Source organism: Meriones unguiculatus, chromosome 2 (genome assembly GCF_030254825.1).
Source record: "Meriones unguiculatus strain TT.TT164.6M chromosome 2, Bangor_MerUng_6.1, whole genome shotgun sequence".
NCBI classification, from domain to species: Eukaryota; Metazoa; Chordata; class Mammalia; order Rodentia; family Muridae; genus Meriones; species Meriones unguiculatus.
In genome coordinates this window covers 3,902,346-3,923,360 of record NC_083350.1, presented here as the reverse complement: position 1 = coordinate 3,923,360, position 21,015 = coordinate 3,902,346, and the positions used below count along the sequence as shown (strand labels likewise).

Sequence of the window (21,015 nt, the reverse complement as noted above, 5' to 3'; positions counted from 1 at the left end):
CTCCAAGTGGAGAAGCTGTGTGGGAAGGGAATGCTCAGAGCAAGGCTGCCTCTCAGACAATTCCAGAGCCCAGAGTGAGTCCCAAATCAAAGGTTTAAGCTCAGACTCAGGACGAATTGATGGGGTCCTTGTGAACAATAAACCTAGGTAAAATGACAGAGAGGGAAAAGGCCTGAGAATCTAACCACAGAGGCTTCTGGGAACTGGTGTACGGACCTGGCAGAGTATGGGAAATGCTCTTAACAAAACTGATCATGATGATTCCTGAGTGAAACCAAATGAGTTTTCAATTCTTCAAGCCATTGCATGAACTTACTGTGAATCTATCAAGTACAGAAACATATCACATACATACATGCATGTTTGTGACGATGTGTGACTTTTATTACTTTTCCATCCAAAACAACAAAGAGATTCCAAAGCACCTTGAACATCAGGAAGTCTTTTTGTTTGTTTGCTTGAAACAGGGTTTCTTTATGTAGCCCTGGCTTTCCTGGACTCTGGACTTGCTTAGTAGACTAGGCTGGCCTCAGAGTCACAGAGATCTGCCTGCCTGTGCTGGGATTAAAGGTGTGCGCCACCATGCCAGGCTGGATAGGAAGTATTAATACACCCTTATGTCTAAGGAAAGTTTTAATAAGCGATTGTAGCCAAGGCTCACAACCTTTTCAGAAACAGGAGATTCAAAAATTCACAGGACAAGTTTCTCCTCCTCCTCCTCTCCCTCCTCCTTCAGGAACTTCCGCTGACTTAGAGATGAAGTGCATGACAAAGCAGAATTGGACTAATCAAGTGTGCTGTGCATGTGTGTGTGTGACTGTGTATGTCACCATGACATGTGGGCTCTGGAGTAAGCAGAGGTTGAATCTCTTGAAAAGAGTTTGAAGAAAATGAGAAGGGAGGGAGCATGAGGACGGCACAGTGCGGAAGCCCACAGTCAGAATACAAGTGCAGGCTGAAGGGCATGTCCACAGAGAGGCTCTCCTTCCCTGTTTCTCACCTGATGACTGACCTTATCTACTCATCGAGTTTTATTACCTCTGAAATGCAGGTTAGTGGAAATATCAGTGCCTCAGAAAGAAAAGCTTTATTTTTCACATTTGATTTACAATTTGCTGAATTTTTGTGTATTTGAGGAAAGAAAAGACCTTAACAATATGATTGCACAGTTATGGGATTCATCATTAAAACCGCGGCTAAAAATTCAAAACCTCTTAATTATGGAACTGGACATAGCAGACAAAAAAAAAAAGTTCTGATTAGAACTTTGAATTTATAAAATATGGGTTTTAGAATAAGTAAAGAGCATCATGCTTGGGCTATGGCTCTTTCTTCCAGCCTCTTTTCTAATGCCACATATCAGTGTGGCTGTGGACCTTATTAACTCCTCTGTGAGTTGTCAGTATTCCTCAGGTGGAGGGATGCTGCCTCAGCAGGGCATTTAATGGCCTGAGGACATTTTAGTGAAGTGTGGTCATCGACTGCCACCTTGTGGATGCAGCGCACACACACGCGATTTCGCACAAGATAGCAGCAAAGCACTGGCCGGGAAATACATTGTATGTTCATTAATTATTTTTAATTGTAGAGAAGTATAAATTACCTATGAAAACTGCCATTTTTGTATTACAAAAAAAGATTAAAATTGTTTTTAGCAATATTTTACACTTTTTAATGAAAATGTATTATATTTCACAAAACTGTATATATATATATACACATATAAAGTATTAAAATTTTCTCAGAAAGAGCTAGAATATAATCTCAGTAAATCCTAAAAATAACCACAAGAAATAACTCGCTTTTTTGCATACTTTGTACATTTTCCAGTGTGTTTTTGTAAGTGACTTTATTATTTGAAAATTTTCACGCACATAGATACACTTACATACTAATCTGTATTTGCTTAAGAATTAAGAATGTGTGCACTATAATGAGGTTTTTAACATTATTCTTTTCCCCTTAAAAGATAGCTGGAGTTATTTAGTGTGAACAAAGTCATGCAGGTTCTTGAGAGTGAAATTTCTCTGAGGATTTTGCTTAGTCGACACTGAGAGTCTCTGCAACCCTGGGCTGCCTCAACCTCACAGAGACGCACCTGCCTCTGCCTCCAGAGTGCAGGTGTTACAGGTGTGTGCCACCGCACCAAGCTTCTTCTACTTCTTTTTTCTCTCATTTCTTTATTTTATTCACTTTACACCTTATAGCCCTTTTTCTCCTCCCCTCCCTGTCCCACTCTCTCCCTCCCTCTTCCTCTCCCCTCCCCTTTTCCTCAGAAAAGGGCAGCTCCCTTTCCCATCCAGCTCAGCTCATCAAGTTTCATCAGGACTGAGTGTCCTCTTCCCCTGTGGCCTGGCAAGGCAGATCTGCCAGGAGAAAGTGATTTAAAAGGCAGCAAGTGAGTCCTTGTCCAATGCTGTCTCCACTTACTAGAGTACCTACTTGAAGCCCAATCGGCTATGGGGTCTATATTGAAGTCATGCATGGTTCTTGCTTGATGCTTCAGAGTCAACAAATCCCTCTGGTCTCTGGTTAGTTGGCTTTATTGTTTTCCTTGTAGCACTCCTGTCACTTCTGGTTCCTTTTCTCTTTCCTCCCACTATTCCCCAAGACTCCCTAAGCATTGACCAATGTTTGGTTGTGAGTCTCAGCATCTGTTTTGAGGTGCTGCTGGGTAGAGCCTCTCGGAGGACAACAAGCTTAGCAAAGCATTGTTCATAGTGTCAGGGGTTGGCACTGTCCAATAGGGTGGATCTTTGGTTGGACCAGGCATTGGTTGGGCAGTCCCTCAAACTTTGCATTGTACTGGCATAGAAATTGACTCTTCGGTCAATGAAATTGAATAGAAGGCGCAGAAACCCATGCACTGATGATCACATGATTTTTGACAAAGGAGCATAAAACCAAACAATGGAGAAAAGGTAACATTTTCAACAAATGGTGCTGGTCTAACTGGATGTCTGTAGATGTCATGTAGAAAAATTTAAATAGATCCATCGTTACCACTCTTTACAAAAGTAAAGTCCAAGTATATCAAACACTCAACATAAAACCAGACACATTAAATCTGTAAGAAGAAAAGTGGGGAAGAGCCTTGAACTCATTGGCACAGGAGACAACTTTGTGAACAGAACACCAACAGCTGAAGGTCCAAGTTCAACAATCAACAAAGGGGACCTCATGAAAGTGAAAAGCTTCTATAAGGCAAAGGACACTGTCAATAGTATGAAAAGACAGTCTACAGACTGGGAAAAGATCCTCACCAACCGTACATTTGACAAAGGGCTAATATCAAAAATATATAATGAACTCAAGAAATCAAACACCAATAAACAAAATAACCCAATTAAAAAAATGAGGCATAGAACTAAACAGAGAATTCTCAACACAGGAATCCCTAATGGCCTAGAAGCACTTAAAGAAATGCTCAACTTCCTTTGTCATCAGAAAAATGTAAGTCAAAACAAATCTTCCTCACACTCATCAGAATGGCTAAGATCAAAATCTAAGTGACGACACATGCTAGAGAGGAAGTAGAGAAAGGGGTAAACTCCTGCATTGAAGGTGGAAATGTAAAATTGTACAACCACTTTGGAAATCAGTCTAGCCCTTTCTTACACAATTAAGAATAACTTTAAAACAAGACCCAGCCATACCACTCCTGGGTATATACCCAAAAGATGCTCCACCATACAACAAGGACACTTGCTCAACTATATTCATAGCAGCTTTACTTACAATAGCCAGAATCTGGAAACAACCCAGATGTCCCTCAACCCAAGAATGGGTAGGGAAACTGGCACATGTACACAGTGGAACGCTACTCCGCCATTACAGGCAAATGGGTGGAACTAGAAAAGATTATCCTTCTACTTCTTAAGTGAAAGAGTTGTGGGAAATTTTGTGCTTCTATTTGTTTTGAAGTATTTGGATGAATATTCAGTGAATAAAATTTAGACTGCATTGAAGGTCCCTATAAATAACTCACAGTCTAGATGTATTATTTGTTTTTCTGAAATGTTTGAATGCAAGTGAAGGGAAGGATAAAAGGACCTAGAGATGACAAGAGCTCCACAAGAAGATGAATAGAACCAATTAGCCAGGGCATAGAGGAGCCTGTGGAGTCTGAAGCACCAACCAAGGACAATGCAGGGACTACACCTAGATCCTCTATGTGTATGTAGCCGATGAGCAGCTCAGGCTTCATGTGGTTCCAGTAGTAAGGGGGGCGGGGACTGTCACTCACATGGACTCTGTTCCCTGTGTTTTGATCACTCCCCTTAAGAGGACTCCCTTACCAGGTCACAGGGGAAGAGGACAAACTCAGTCCTCATGTGACTTGATGAGCTGGTGTAGGTGGGTAGGGCTCTCTTCTTTTCTGAAGAATAAGAGGAGGGGGAAAGGGGGAAGGAGAGAGAGACTGGGAGGAGAGGAGAGAGGGGCTAGGACCAGAATGCAAATGAATAAATAATTTAAAAGGCAACATTGTCACTTTTATCAACACTTGTTCTATAGAATAACAACCTTTTAAAAAATCTATTAAGATTAAAAACAAGATAAGCCAGGCGTGGTGGCACATGCCTGTAATCCCAGGACTCTGGGAGACAGAGACATGTGGATTTCAGTGATTTCGAGGCCAGCTTGGTCTACAAAGCAAGTTCAGGACAACCACGGCTGTACAAAGAAACCCTGTCTCGAAAAACAAAACAGAAAATGAGATAAAATATTTTCTAGATTAATCAATATTGTCTTTTAAAGATGAAACCAAATATCTGTTGGTACAATTAATAACAAGAAATACATATTATTTTGATGATTTTATTGAAGTGTTAAAAAGCAGCATATCAGAAGTAACTATGTATACTTAGCTATGGTCTCTTAAAAGCTTTATTCTTATTCATATACATATGCTAAAAACTTATATTTATCTTGATATTTAATATGTATAAGTTCCATTTTTGCTGTTTTTTTTCTAGAATTGAAGCATAATATCTTATATTGTGGCACTATATCAAAGATACAAAAATACCAAGAAATCTTGTTTTCAAGATAGTCCAATATGCATTCTCACTTAGTGCAAGGCAGTGATCTCTCAAAAAATAAACAAAAACATTTACTTCAGCAGGTAACGAGTGAAGCATAATTTAAGCTACTTCTTATTGTGTTATGTGTCCTCAAGGTTGCAAGATTGTTTTCCCTGGAATTGATTCCTGACACAGGTTATTTTGATGTAGCCAAGTGGGAACAGGGCCTCCTGGTCCTGCTCTTACAGCGTCCCCAGCGCAGTGTTTAAAGGGCTGCCCCAGCCCTGCAAGCTCTTAGCTTAGTTTTCCATCATCGCAGCAGTGTTTAATGAGAAAGATGACGAGCATTTGTCGTTTGTCCCCATGTGACACCGTCACTTTTATAGACTTTAAAGGTATAGAGATCTAATTGTCACCATGATATTCTGTGGTAAGGTTGAATGAAGATTGTGCCTACATGCATGTAAACTGAAAGTGGCATCACGGAAACGGAACAGAACACATCCATTCAAGCTCACACAACGAAGAGCTGGTGGATAAGGTTTCAAAATCAATTCTCTCCTGAAAGCAGTCCCAGGCATGTTCCTCCTTTTGGTGCTGGGAAGGAAACCAGCTGTCTGCACCTGTTTGCCAATACTCTCCCATGGAGGTACATCCCTGTGTGGGGGATGTCTGTACTATCTGCATCCCACTGCACCTCTGCATTATGAAATCACCACATTTGACCCATTTTACAGACATTAAATCAGAGTAACTGACATACGGGCCAGCTCAAAGGCAAAAAGTTTGAAAGAGGTTTTCTGGGAGTTTGAGAATGGCCTGTCAGGACTTCCTGCCAACTCTCAATGTGCAGTTCAAAGTGAACCTGCTTGTGGCCAGAGAAGCTGTCATTCGCCACAGACCAGAGTGAAGCTCCTGCTGCTCACATGCTCAGTCCAGTGTCCTAACACAGCAAAGTAGCTTTTCCTGGTTACAAAATTTAGTTCAGTTCAAGTGTCACCATGTTACAGATATGCTTTAGACCATGGAGCATTTATCTGCTATTTTTGTATTTTTGTTTGTTTGTTTGTAATTTGTATATATATATATATATACACAATTTATAACTATATATATAATTATATATATGTCACCAAAAATAAGAAAAAAATAAAGGTTATTCATTACTTAAAATACTACTCAAGGTAAGTGATGGTGATTCCCACTGCTTAATGATCTAATGATGGAATAAAATGTATTGACATTTCTGTATTTATTGTGTTCTCAGTAAAACCACAACCCTATAACAAACTGATAACAACATGTTGATTCATAGTTTTACAATCAAGAAGCAGCAGGAAAAGCTTACCTCTTTGCTACTTGGAACAGCAGTCTTAGCAACTGTCACGTCCCCTCATGTCCAAGCTAAAATGCTCTTTTGATTCCTGTGTTTACTTTTTAAACTAAGTCATAAGCTATAGCAACTAAAATATTTGTAAGGCATTATTGGAAGGACAAAAGTAGCAAGTATCTTAAAAGCATTCTTCCTATGTAACTATAATCTAGAGAAATTTATCAATAATGTTTTACACATATATATTTTTAAATCGGTCTAATCCATTTGCAGAAAATGCCTTTATGTTTTGTGTACAAATTTTTACAGCATTTGTTATCTATGTAACAGACCATGTCAGTTCTGCAAGGTCATCACAGTTAGCTACAGAAACTCAAATTTAATTCCATTTAAAAAACAAATTTTTGTAACAATATATCAAATCATCCAATTTTCCATTGTAACAGGTTTACACATCTCTTAACAAATCACCAATATAACAAAGTGTTAAGCATGATACTTTCAAAATGACTGCCAGAGTTCTTTGCCTTTCGAAGCTTTTCCAGATGCCGTTCCATGGATTGTAATCATTACACTAGCAGATCCCAACTGTGGGAAATGAACATCACTCATTGGGGAGGCCAGAGCCAGGAGCAGGTGTAGCCACGTGGTCTGAGTTGGCTGTGTTTGTTGTGTTTCTCTCCTCTCTCTCTCTCTCTCTCTCTCTCTCTCTCTCTCTCTCTCTCCTCTCTCTCTCTCTCTCTCTTTCTCTCTGTGTGTGTATGAGAATAAGCAGAAAATAAATTTTCTTATTTTATGAGGTTGTTGAAAATTAATTTATTGTTTCTGGATTTCTATAACTTTTATTTTACATATTCTAAAGTGTTATGCCATTTTGCTTAATATATATTTTCCCTCAATAGTGCTTGTCAGACATATTTTTAAAAGTATAACCCCTTTATTTAGTGCTTTTGTGCAGTCAATCTAAATTTATGTATGTAAAGTTTCGGAAGAGCATAGTACATGCTATTACAAAATTTTGCTAAATTGCACGTACTGGTGAGGGTGGAAACACTCTGTTCTCCCAATAATTGGAGCCTGCAGTAGACGCCAGTCACCAGAGTCATGCCCACTGTAGCCGCCTTTCTGAGAGGCAAGGGATACGTCTTGTTAATGGCACACCCTGATTTCTGTCATATTCAGGCTTTCTCCCTTTATCATGCTTTCTCTCTCTCTCTCTCTCTCTCTTCTTAGCTCCCTGTGAAGGCAACACGTTCTTCTGCCACAGTAACATGTGTATTAACAACACACTGGTCTGCAACGGGCTCCAGAACTGCGTGTATCCCTGGGATGAAAATCACTGTAAAGGTAATGGACACAGAGCTGGAGAGGGGGAAGACTCTGTGCGCGCAGTGCATGAGTCTCACAAAGGAGAGGATACGGTTTTGTCTGTCCGCATGTGTCTTTTTTATAATTTATTTGTTTTTGTTTGCTATGTACTTTGGTGGTTTTCCCTCTTTTTATCTGCACGAGGTGTTAGATCCCCTGAAACAGGAATTACAGATACTTGTGAGCTGCTAGATGGGTGGTAGGAATTGAACCCAGGTCCTCTGGAAGAGCGGCCAGTGCTCTTTAACCCTTGAGCTGTCTCTCCAACACTGCACATGTCTTAGAGAAAGTTTGTAAGCAGTCTCCTTCATCATTCCTCAATATGCCTGGAGATTTCATCGGTACTGACAGAGGACTCTCCTTACATTCTACAACACTAAAGACAACTCATGAGGACTTGCAGAACCAAGTGGAGAAAAGAGCAGCTGTGCTGAGCCTTGCTTCTCTACGAAGTCATTTTTCTTTTTCCATTTTTCTAATCTGTTTCCATTTATTCCAGATTTTTCCAACTCACATTTTCACTCAGTCTCAAGATAAAATATTTGAAAGGATAATTTCTGTTTTCAATTGAAGCTGTTTCTCTTTTATTAACAAAATACTTTTTTCTCTCCTATGAAATAGTTCCCAGTGTCCCTGCCCTCTGGGCCAGCTGACAACCAAGTATTGGTTATTTACATAAGACTCTCTGGCTGGGTTATGCTACATTTCAGTTACCATAAAAGCATCCACTATTAAGGCCAAATGTTAAACACCACTTAAGGGAAGATAGACAAGGAACATTTTCCCACTTATATTTTAGGGTGATCTATCAAAACACTTCTTGAAAAGAGAAGCACAGAAAACCTGCCCATTCCCAAATAACCTGCTGGGTCAGTAAGAAGAGTTTGCTAAATGAAGACTATTCTTGCTGGAGCCCACCAGCAGAGTCGAACGGTTCTTGAGTTGGGAGTGAGGATTAAAATTAATAAACACACAACACGTGGGACAGTTCCAAGAGGCTCTAGTGGAGAGTAGACCATAAAACTCAGTTATATGTTCTCCATTCTGTCTAGCTTCTTGTAAAGAAACTTGTAAGCGAGATACAGTAGCCCATACAGTGGACAAAGGAAAAGATCCCCTTGTCTTTTGGGCCACTGCAACTGTAGCAGTCCCAGGAGGAGGGTCCAAACCTGTAACCAATGATAGAGTTGGAGTGGGGGATTGAGCCTCATTTTCCCTAGTAGTTAATTCTCCAATTTTTTTTTTCATTTCCTCCAAGCCCCATTCTAATCTTTCAATTTTTTTTTTGCCAAGGCTTACGCTTTTTAACATGCATAGCCTGAATCAGAGGGTATCTCTCAGAAGAATACTGATCTGGTTCTTCCTCCAACTCTGCAACCTCATTAGGATCTAAGTCATCCTCAAAGTCTCCTTCTGACAAGAAATTACTGTCATCAGGAGGGAAATACATCTCCTCTGGAGGAGCTGATGGTCTAATATCATTTTGTCTTGAAGTCTGTCATCTTTCTAACCTCCTTCTCTCTGAGCCTGAAAGTTGAACTTTCTCAGTTTCCTGCTGCATATACAGACTATCTTTAATTAAGTTCCATACACAAAACACTAACTAGGCTTCTGCCTTGTCCCATTTTTTTCTCTCAGATTTACTCACTGCGCCCTTTTTTCTTAATAATTGGAGCTCGCCAACACCTGCAGTGTCCTTCACTGATTCCCTGTATCTCAAGCTCCACATTGGGCACCAATCTGCAGGAGCCCGACAGCAGAGTTGAATGGTTCTTGAGTTGGGAGTGAGGATTAAAATTAATAAACTAACACACAACACATGGGACCTTTCCGAGAGGCTCTAGTAGAGAGTAGACTGGACCAGCAGCCTGGCTTTTATTGCAGACTGCTTTTAAGCCAGAGTAAAAACAGCTCAACACAATAGATTAAATTCACAAGGAGGTGAAATAAAAGGTGTGATTTTGACAAGCTATCCCACCTGCAGTCACAAACAAAAGGAGATGGACTTGGAAGTTCCTCCCTGACTTCAGTGAAGGCCTGGTAAAACCAGTCTTTCCACTGAGATTTAAGTATCAAAGCAGATGCTAGAACAGCAGCTCCCAACATATTCTGATGAGTGTTTGTCATGATTTCTGTCTAAAGAACCTCTTGGGCACAGATAGGACATGACATGCTTCCTGACATGTCCTCACATGTTAGCTCACATGTCAGCTAGTAGACATTAATATCTGTTTGCTGCATGTGAGAGCATGTGACAAAAATAAAACAGCAATCAGGAAAATATGACCAGAAATTCATTATAAAGTTGAGCCACCTCTTTTTCAGAGACCTAACCCATCTGCAAAATCTTAACTAGTTTTCTTGTGATAGAAGAACTTACCCCTGAGATACTAGTGATTTACTGGGATTGGTTTTATGGCTTAGCACATACGAGAGCCTAAAGGAATGTCCTGCCTGTCCATAAAATGAAAGCATATTTTCTGATGTGTGACAGAGTATGTCATACCTACATATCTGGCAGGTTCACGTAGCATTGTATAAGTCTTCTAGGTCCCTTTGTCCACCTGTGTCTGAAAGATGATATTATAATTTTCTGCATCATATAATGTTGGATGACCTGCTTTTCTCTCTACATTCATAACACTTTCATTTCATAGCGTTTTCATAACACCCATGAGTGTTTGAATTGTTGAGCTTCCCAAAAGTTTCCTTCCTTATCACCATAAGATGATATACAGGTTTAGTTACACGCTTTTGTCCTAAAGTCTATGTATTTGCATCTAACTTTCTTTGGCTATCATTTATTCTTTTCTTTAATTTGTTCTACTTTTTATACAGGAAATGTTTGCTACAATATATAATTTAACATTAATTGTTATCCATTCCAACAGTCTCTTTCATTTCATTAGGTTACTTAATATATCCATATATCATTCTGTATTGTCCATATTAATATTCATACCCTCTGTCAGTTGTTGTCATCTATATCTCATTACTTTCTCTTTTTACACTCTCTAGAACACTATGTATATATGTTGTACTGTAGTATGTGTTCAATATTTTCTTGATTTGGTTTCACTGTGTTGACATAAGGGTTTATAGCATACAACTTTTCAATATATCTTTCATGTTTTAGGCTAAACTTTCTATGAAATATAGAACTTTTTCCTGCATTCTTTACTCTTGTTACCCAATTTTGCATACTATATCATGTATCTTACAACCTCAATCAATTACTATAATAATTACTATCTTATATCATTCTATTTTCAGGGTGGCAAAAGAATAAAGACAGTCCATAGTAGTATAATTTGCTATAAACATTTTGGTTGTTTCTACATCACTTAATTATATGTAGGGATTTTCCTTACCATTGCTATATAACAAGGCCCAGACACCAGGGGGTTCATGAGAGCCTGATGAGCACCCTTATTGTTTACCCAAAGCAGACTGGTCAACTGTGAAACCATAAACACAAAAACAACAACAATTGACTCAGTCGGTTCTATTTCTATATGTTTGTATCCTTCCTTTATTAAAGCAATGGTTTAACTCCCAGCAAATTCAGGTCTACAGTTAGTAATAGGAAACACATTTCTACAAGGTAAAGGATCTATTGTACAATGATACACAGATCTCCCTGAATATGAAGAAGAGTTTAATAAGTATGTCTGTCTCTCTACCTCTCCTTTCTCATCTCTTTTTGCCATTGCCATCGTTTTCTTGAATGGAACTCAAAGACTTTTTAAGGCAGATTTATTGTTTTTTTTTTTAATTTTTTTAAATCTGACAATAATTTTGTTTTCATTTTAAAAGTAGTTTTACTAGACAGTGATTTTGAGTATGTAGTTATTTATGTGATTTTTAAATTTGATTTTGTTTGCTGTAACATGAATCTGTGTTGTTTTGACCTCCAATGCTCACCAACCACATGATAATCTGTGTAAATCTGGATCTATCATTTCCCCTAGGCTGATTTCCTTATTTCCTTTTCCTCTATAATTTTATAACCTATTTTAGTTGTCTAAGTTGTTTTTCTACATTTATTTCACTCTTGAATTTGTATATACATCTTATCATTAATATGGGGGAATTTGAACCCTTAATTAAAAATATTCATTTTAATTTCTCTCTTCTCCTTGTGTGCTTCTGTTTGATCACTTGATCCTTTTTGTTGTTGTTGTGGTGGTGGTGGTGCTCTGTTCACTTTCCTGCACTATTCACCTCATGAATTTTATTCCTCCCAATGGAGCCTTGTGGTTCCACCTTCAGCCTCCCTGAAATACTGACTTCGTGGCTTGGAAGCCAATCATTAATCTTATGGCACGTGTGTTCACTCTCCCTAGAAAGTTCTGACACACCTTATTTTACTCTACTGTAATGTTAGGTAATGGATTAGTCGGTGCCTTTTTAAATGTGTGCTTTCAAGCTAAGGGCATGCAGATGTTCTTTCTCCCCGTCCCTTGCCGTATGTGCCAATCTGCTACACACCAACAGAAAAATGTCCATACACTCATTACAACAGAGTTTCAGGAGCCAATTTTTATATTTTTGATTTGAGAAAATATGTATAAGTTCTCTTGCTACCATTCAAGAATGTTTGCTGTGATGTTGTGTTGAGTTTTTCTTGGCATTAGAATGCTGTTACTACTATAACTTGTTTTCTCTGTCAAGCAAGCAAAGAGAGAAAGGCATTAATTCCTGCTTCAGAATTTTAGCAGTCCTCTTATGACTAAGAAAACAAATGATAGTTCAGAAAATTGCTGCACCACCTACAGATGCCATGTTATGAGTTACGCAAATATTAACATGCATATGTATGTGCACAAATATGTCCACATATAAGTATTTAAAGTGGGGATATGAGCAATGAGATGACTACTTTACGGCTGGAAAATAGAGCCATTTTGGAAATAGAGTTTTTATTTTGAATAATTGCGTGATAACCTAAGCCTGTGAAAACTGTATGCTCAGCCTGCTTTGTTTAAAAGTTTTGAATTTGCACTGTGAAGGCGATATTAACACGTGGTGGGTTGTTTCTCCTCTTGTCTGTCTGTTGTTTTCACTCTCTCCTCCCTACAGAAAAGAGGAAAACCAGCCTGCTGGATCAGCTGACCAACACCAGTGGGACGGTCATTGGCGTGACTTCCTGCATTGTGATCATCCTTATTATCATTTCTGTCATTGTACAGATCAAACAGCCTCGTAAAAAATACGTCCAAAGGAAGTCAGACTTTGACCAGACCGTTTTCCAGGAGGTGTTTGAGCCTCCTCACTATGAGTTATGCACACTCAGAGGAACTGGAGCAACAGCTGACTTTGCAGATGTGGCAGAAGACTTTGAAAATTACCACAAACTGCGGAGATCCTCTTCCAAATGCATCCATGACCATCACTGTGGATCCCAGCTGTCCAGCACAAAGGGCAGCCGCAGTAACCTCAGCACAAGGGACGCCTCCATCCTGGCAGAGATACCCACGCAGCCAGTCAAGCCCCTCATTCCACCCGTGAACAGAAGGAACATCCTGGTCATGAAACACAACTATTCTCAAGACGCGGCGGATGCCTGTGACATCGACGAGATCGAGGAGGTGCCCACCACCAGCCACAGGCTATCCAGACACGAGAAATCCGTCCAGCGGTCAGTATCCATAGATATTTGATGGCAACCGTAACTGAAGATGGAAATGCTGCTGGGAATGATGGCTTAAACCACACAGTGCCGTCTTTCTCCTCCTAGGCTAGCCTGCTCTTTTATGTCCTATATATGTGCATGAGGTGCACGTGAGTGTGATGAAATACGTGCTCAAAGGCCACAGATATTTTGTTTATTTCTTTACATACGAGATTACTTCTATGAGAATAGAGCATTTCATTTATAGTAGAGATTTATGCAATGAATTTGTCTCCACATAATCATAGTTGTTGCTCTTTTTCATTTTTATATATTTCAGGACATAAAATGATTTTCTGAAATGGTTACCTTACACAAAGATAGCTAGACTATCTTATTGAATAATTTTAATTCAAAATGAAATATTTTGCAATAGAATCTATTTTGGTTAAGAAAATAAAAGTGTATTTTCCCCACGTAATATATTTATATTACAAATTTTATTTTATAATATTGAATGCTAAAACACTAAAATTTATATTTAAATAGAGAATTTGGGAGAAATTTTATTTATTTTTTATTTTTACATATATAAAATACCATCTTTTATATGTTAATGTTTTTTAAATGAGAAAAATATCTGGGAAGAGAATTTGAATTTAATATTGGTTTATTTGGAAATTCCAGCATGCATCTAGTTAAATTACTCTGTGTGTGCATGCTTGCAATGCTTTACCTAATTATATAGATTTATAGACTTTATTGACAAATTCTAAAATATCTAAGTTGATTTAATATAGTTTGCATGCTGATAAAATACCATTGTTTCCATTGCTTCATTAACTTTAGGAATGTTTTCAAGTAAATAGAGTATTTATAGTTTGTGCAAATATTACTATGTTGAATGAAATAGCCATAACATTCCAGGTTCTGCCTCATTGGGTCTCTAAGCAAACATGAATCTGAATACAACACAACTAGGGTCTAAAACGAAATTCAAGGTAAGAAAATGCCCTTGGTTCCTTCTCCCCTTTGTCATATTTTATTTTGTTTTGTTTTGTTGTAATTGTCTCGTAGTATTTCAAGGAATGTGGTTTTTATCCATTATTTCTTAAGCTAAGCATCTCATGGCATTTTATATGTAAAAGTATAGTGGATGCAATGGCAATGGCGTGATTATTCTTAGAATACATAGCTTTTAAATACATTTTAATATTCTTTCATCAAGTATTGTTCAATAATAGAATGGCTAAAATATTTTTATTATAAGCAAAGATAATAAAAGCAATGAAATTTCATTCAAGGACTAGCACAAGAAACCCAGGTTTTTGAAAAATAAAACACTATTCACTCTTAAGGTAACTGAAGTAAATTCATTAGATTGGCAATTAATGATATAATTTGAATATCTTCTATTCAAAGATGTCACCAAGTATTTGATGGTATTCAGACAATTTGTGTGGTCTTAGTTTTGCATGAACAATTAGCTTATCTCATTAAAATGAAATGTGGCATGTTGATCAAATTTCATGGAATAAAATTTGAATGTTTCATGCTTTAAAAGCCTCATAACCTCCAGTTGTCTCCATGTGCATGTGTTTGTCGTGGAATGTCACAGTGGCTTCACATCTTCACTTGGTAGTCTGCGTTTATTTTACTCTAATTCATCTCCAATTGAATTTGCTTCACAGCTAATCTCCTCCAAACTCCTCAAGCCTACCAACTGTTCTTGAATTAGGAGAACGCATCCCATGCTCTGTATGACCTTACTAAGTTGGTGTTTGTTGCATTTTTTTTTTCCATTGGGAGAAACTGTTTTAACTGTGCTTTATTTTCAGAGAAGAACTATTTATACACACTTGGGGCTGTGAAAAGAAAATTCTGTAGTGAATTGTGAAAAGTGGACATATTTCTAAATTCATTCCACTGCCTTTATCCAAACTTAAGAGTTACAGACATGTGTTATTCCTTCGGCAAGACACCCCTGCTGCACAATGGCGTGTCCATTTCCTAATTTGGTTGCTGATCACCAAGTGCTCCTTAGGTTTAAATACATTCGGAGATGTGTGGAAACTTGAAGAAGAGATTAGTCCCTGATTAAGGCTACCCCAGCTTTATTTTTACTGTCAGTTTCATGTTTGTTTCTGTGTTGTTCATGTCTTTGTTACATGACTGTACCTGTGTGATCTGTGGGGAAAAACCCACAACTTTGGGTGAACCTTGTGTTACATGTACACTGTTTTCATTATATAGACTGCTTGAGAATAGTGCGTTCCTGCGGGATTTTGAACAAGCTGCAATGAAAATTGGAAATGTGGATGATGGCAACACCAGCTAGAGGTTCAATGGACTGTACACACCTGTTGTTTTATTATAATGAAATTCAGTAAAATCTAGATTGCAATAAGACAAATATCTGCCCCACCTCTGTCTTTCTTTGTCTCCCTCCTTATCGTTCTATGTACCCCTGATTTCCGTTTTGTTTTTATCAAGGAAAAATATTGAGTTTCATAAATGGGTTTTTGAAATCAGGTATTTTACCATTCAAACTCTACAACAGAATTTTGTTTGATTAAGCACTTAGCAATATGACTGAATTGAAAGTTTGAGAAAATACCCTGCATGTCCGTACTGGATATTTAGGTTGGAAAATGCCCTCTTTATTAGACACATTGTAAAAAGCATGCATTCTCAAATATTGCTGTTACTCCTCCATTTCTTTGTGTCATATGCTTGCTACTTGTAACTTTTATATAAATATATATATATAAAGTGTATAATAATTTCCTAATTTGAGTTAAGAGAGATGTTTTCTTCTATTGTGATAAAAAGCAGAGTTTCAAGAGTACACGATTTATTAGTCTAATCTCTCCCCGTTGCTAGATTACAGGATGTCACTTAATATTGAGGTTTGCTTTCCTAAGTATTTTATTTCTAACATCTTATGAATATTTTCTCCTCTCATATTAAAAGAGTTTTTCTAAGTCAATCCTTCCAAATCATAGACCTTTCTTATGACTAAACTAACCATTTCTGAGTTACTCTCTTACCTATACACACACATACCTGAATGCTTAATGGTTATCATCAGTTTAATAGAGAAAAATTAAAGCACACATAACATGCAGAAGTTCTGTTGAATTATATGTATCCCCATGAACACAGAGTAAATACCTTTTCAAATAAAAAAGTCTACTCTTAGAAAAGTTATTTTTAAAACTATAGTTACATGACATCTTCTTACTATCTTCAAAATAGCCAGGTTCTCAAGAATAAAATAATCAGGACCTTCAAGTACCAGAGAAATCTGGTTCACTACAATTATTTTGCCAGCAGCCTCTACAATCTAAACGGATATTTTGTGTCATTTGTCCTTAATAGGAAGCCAACCTAGTATGTATTAAAGTATAAACAAAAGAAAACATCAGCAAGTAAATGGAGATAAAGTAAAGTGTAATAGAAAAGTTGACTAAAGAATTACACAATTCTTGAGTATTGAAAATACAATCAACTTGTCCACGTAGTACTTTTGGCACAAGGACATAAGCGTCAGGTGGCCTACATGTAATCCCAGCTCGCTAAAGACAGAGAGGGAACGACACGCACACAGGCAGACACAGATAGCACACAAAGACACACATGTGTGAAAAGTAATAATCATTCACCTGAATTAATCTGACAAATTGTCCAATAAGAAAATGGAGCGACGTGAGTACTATCTTTCTTTAGCACGATACATACTTTACAGATATCACTTACTGTAAAATTCACCTTTTTCTGTCTGACTCACCAAATTATTCGTTACCACATGTAACTGTGTGCCCATTAATTCAAAGCCGACATTCTAAGATTATCACATAAATTAGTTCCCCGTATTTTGCATTATTTCATCTCTTTAGGAACCCTCATCACACATTATCATCTTTGAATGAATAATCTCAGTGTCACAGTGTGTGTCATTACACAACAATGAAGCCAAGAAGATAAATTGGTGCAGAAGTCACCATGCACCTGTCCTGCAGTTTACAGAATTTTCCAGCTCTTTCCAGATCTAAACAGGCCACTCATCTGCCCATTCTCTGCTTAAAGGAACTTGTACTCCCAGTCCACTGAACAGGCACCTTTTGACATCAAACTGATTTAAGAATGGATGGTTTATATATTTGACATATAATAACTCTGTGGGAAAATGGCCTCCCTTAGAAGACGGGCCTCCTCATGGTTAACTAACTGGCAGGTGTTGGTGGAGCAGGCCAGGAAGCGCCAGCATTCCTGCCCAGAGCCCTGGAGACCTGGGATTCTCCCCTTTGGAGTGAGAGGTCAGCAAAGCTATCAGAAATCCTTACAGGTGCCTCTATAAAACCCATTATGGAGATTTGTCAGTATTAAAAATTATTTTTAAATCAGACTTTATCCCTTTAATATTGGACAGTCTTGAAAATTGGGTGACACTTGCAATGGAAGGAAACTCAAACAGGGTTAGCAGGTAACAATATTTTATTCACAAAGCAAATTAAAATAACCTAGCATAAGAAGAGCTGTATTGACTCAATGAGGTGTTTTCAGATCCTTCACTATGTAAATTTGGTGAAGCTGATGGTTTGGGTTCAGCTCTTGGAAGCTTGGTGTCCGACCATGTTTTCATTTCATGATGACTTGAGTTAAGATTTGTGCTTCTGCCTAAGTGCTGATGTTCTGACTTTGAAATCTGAACTTTTCTCAACCTGTTTATATACACATGCAGATTTTCTGCATCACTTCACAAAACAGACATGCGTTTGATTTCTCACAGCTTACTTTAGTCAGATAATTAAAATGTGCTATAAACATAATTGGAGATCACTGTCACACATTCTTTAAATGAGAATCAACCCTGTGCCAGAGATGCTGCTTTTTTTTTTCCCTTGTTTTTGTCCTGTTAAAAATATTTCAGGGCATTAACTGCATTAAAAATTCTGCTTCCCAATATTTTAAGTTTGGTCTTCCGCATCATGTAAATATTCTCTTGAACTTTGCATTAGCTCCTTCTATATTTTCCCACAAAAAGTCAAGGGTTCCTCTCCTGTTACACATTTTGACCCTTTCATTTTAAAATCAAAAATGGATTTCCCAGAGCTCACAATATTAAAACAAAGTGAACACTATCATTCTGAGTCTCATCAACTTGGGAGAGCAACAAAAAACAACACATCTGTGTTTGATAGTGAAATAAGTGGTGCCACCTAGCTTGAATGATAGCAATTCCCATTCTGGAGGAAAGTGAAATAAATGAATTGTATAAAATTTGTGTGTTATCTTTAATGGGATATGACATGGACAGTGAGTTTTTAAGTTGCCTAATGAGCCTAAAAGTTGGCTGCTCTGCATACTTTCCTCCAATAAACAATTTCTGTTAGTCAAAGCACTGTGTGAAAGATGCACCAAGAAATAATTAGATAGGTAAAAGAATACAATAAATGGAACCTAAGTTAATTAGTAATTCCTTATTTCTTTAAGTTAACATTCCCTTTATCCCTTTTAAACATTGGAGAAAGAAAAATACATGGCAAAAATAAAAAGACATTTTTTATCATGAATTCAGTCAGCTCAATAAATCCAAAGCAACTTTTAATTAAGAATTATAACTATCCATTCTGTTAAAACTTCAGATTATTCTAAAATTAATTATGTTATATTATTGGAATAAATACAGCAGAGAAACAAAGACAAGAAATATATGTAACCAATGTCAAACACGCAATTCCCCACTTTCCCTGGGGCAGCGGGTTGTGTGTTTTCTGTTCTTTCCTAAAGAGGGAAGCTCTCTTCTGACAAACCTTCATTTCCTTCCATTAGGAAAAAAAAAATAAATGCCGCCTTCATCATGCCTCTGTCATGTGCTTGGAGAATTTAAGAAGTTCTGTATTCACGGGAGCCAGTGTGATATACAGTCACTTTTCTTGTTGGCAATCATGATAATTGTGCATCGAGCATATTCTCTGTCTCCATCAGCTTTTTCTCTTCCACTGCCATATCCCAGTGAGTCACCGAGAAATTGTTTGGAGGGTTCTCTTTAGTAGCCACTGACACTCAGACAAATATTACAACTGACCAGGAGGTCTTGTGTGTAAGTTATTTAAAATAAAATATTCCTTTACAGCATACTATTAAACTTGGACTATTTACTCAGTTTCCATTGATTTAAACTTTATATCAACATTGCTTGGTGGTTTTTTTTTCTTTTCATTTCCTTTTTCTTTTTTTGGTCTGTGCATTGTGTACATCAAAACCTCTTCTTCAGTGCACTGGAGATGAAAATAATGATGGAAATTGGTGGAGGAATGGTGCTTAGAACTACAGAAGAGACTTTTGTTCACACTTTTTTCCCCATGTGACCCATCTTGAAATACTAATTAGATTTTCCTGAGTCCCTATCATCTACAGAATACAAAGCATAATTGACTGTTGAACAAATACAGTATAGATCATGTTGTATGATGAAGAAGTGCAAATTTGAAATATGAGTATTTTCTTGAGGGCACCAAAAGTGCCCTGTGAAGCACAGGCTTCCTAAGAAGATGGTGAAGATCATTGCCACGCAGTACAGGGAAACATGTATGTTTAGAGTAATTAGTTCATATACAGGCCTAGGGACCATTTACTTGAATTGGATGGTAAGTACTGAAGGGTTACAGAAAACATACTGCAGCCAGTACCTGGAGCCAACTCTGCACACTGAGTGCTTGCCCAGGAATTCGCACTTTGCTCAAAGATCTTGATCTTGGTATAGTTTGGGAAAGGTATGAATGGAGTCTTCTCTGCAAACAGTATGTGTACTAAGCAGACCAGAGAAATAAAACATTAAAGATAACAGATTGTTGGAGGGTTCTACTTATTTTCTACAAAATGTTATTTCCATGCTTATGGTTAATGAGAAAATATGATTAAGGATCACATGACAAAGTCCATTCTGAGTGATTCACGTGGAGTCTTTTCCTTGGTCACGAGAAAGGTGGTTCTGCGAACAAAACTACTGCAGTGTATGCTGTTACGTTTGTGCAGTCAAGGAAACTGAACTGGTTTATAACTTTTGTAAGTCCGTGCACGATGAGTTCATTTCTCATACCAAGCTGACTAACTGCTGGTGTTCTTTGCCAATATGCAAGTGTAACTCTGTTAGTGTACTCCATCAGGAGAAGTTGAAATGTGCCCATATTACCCATAATTCTGTGTTTACTCATCTGTAAAATGTGTATTATAAAAGCTTCTTTTCACATGAAAGTGTGTGAAGACCAAAAGATCATGCACTGGGAGATATTTTTTATATTCTATGATGCATTGTAAAAATAAACCATTTTTCCTAAATTGTGTGTAAGCTCCATTTTATAATTGATATGATGCCCACACATCTATAAAAACAGCAAAGGAAAGATGCTAACTTCTCTTGTCGGGATAAAAGATGTGATTTCCAGAAGCAATGACCATGATATCTTTTGGATGTCATTTTCTCCAGGGCATCTTTCTTTTCATCTTCATATCAGAGTGCTCTTTATCCAGAATCTGGCTATTATGAATAGAGCTGCTATGAACATGGTTGAGCAAATGTCCTTGTTGTATAGTTGAGCATATTTCGGGTATATGCCCAGGCATGGTATAGCTGGATCTTGAGGTAGCACTATTCCTAATTGTCTGAGAAA

At 37.6% G+C, this 21,015-nt stretch overlaps 1 protein-coding gene across 6 annotated transcripts in view; it reads left to right on the top strand.

Moving 5' to 3' along the window:
- The window catches only part of Neto1 (neuropilin and tolloid like 1), a 125,767-nt gene extending 105,084 nt beyond the window's left edge, over nt 1-20,683 (top strand). For 3 of the 6 annotated variants that reach the window (XM_060376963.1, XM_060376960.1, XM_060376964.1), the window contains 4 exons: nt 7,591-7,704; nt 12,808-13,366; nt 14,267-14,340; nt 15,031-20,683. In XM_060376963.1, the coding sequence (XP_060232946.1) occupies nt 7,591-7,704; nt 12,808-13,366; nt 14,267-14,327 (734 nt within the window). In that variant the 3' untranslated portion in view covers nt 14,328-14,340; nt 15,031-20,683. Of the gene's footprint in view, nt 1-7,590; nt 7,705-12,807; nt 13,367-14,266; nt 14,341-15,030 lie in introns of those variants that run through there. The other 3 variants (XM_060376962.1, XM_060376961.1, XM_060376965.1) reach the window with 3 other exon arrangements.
- The last annotated feature ends 332 nt before the right edge of the window (nt 20,684-21,015 follow it).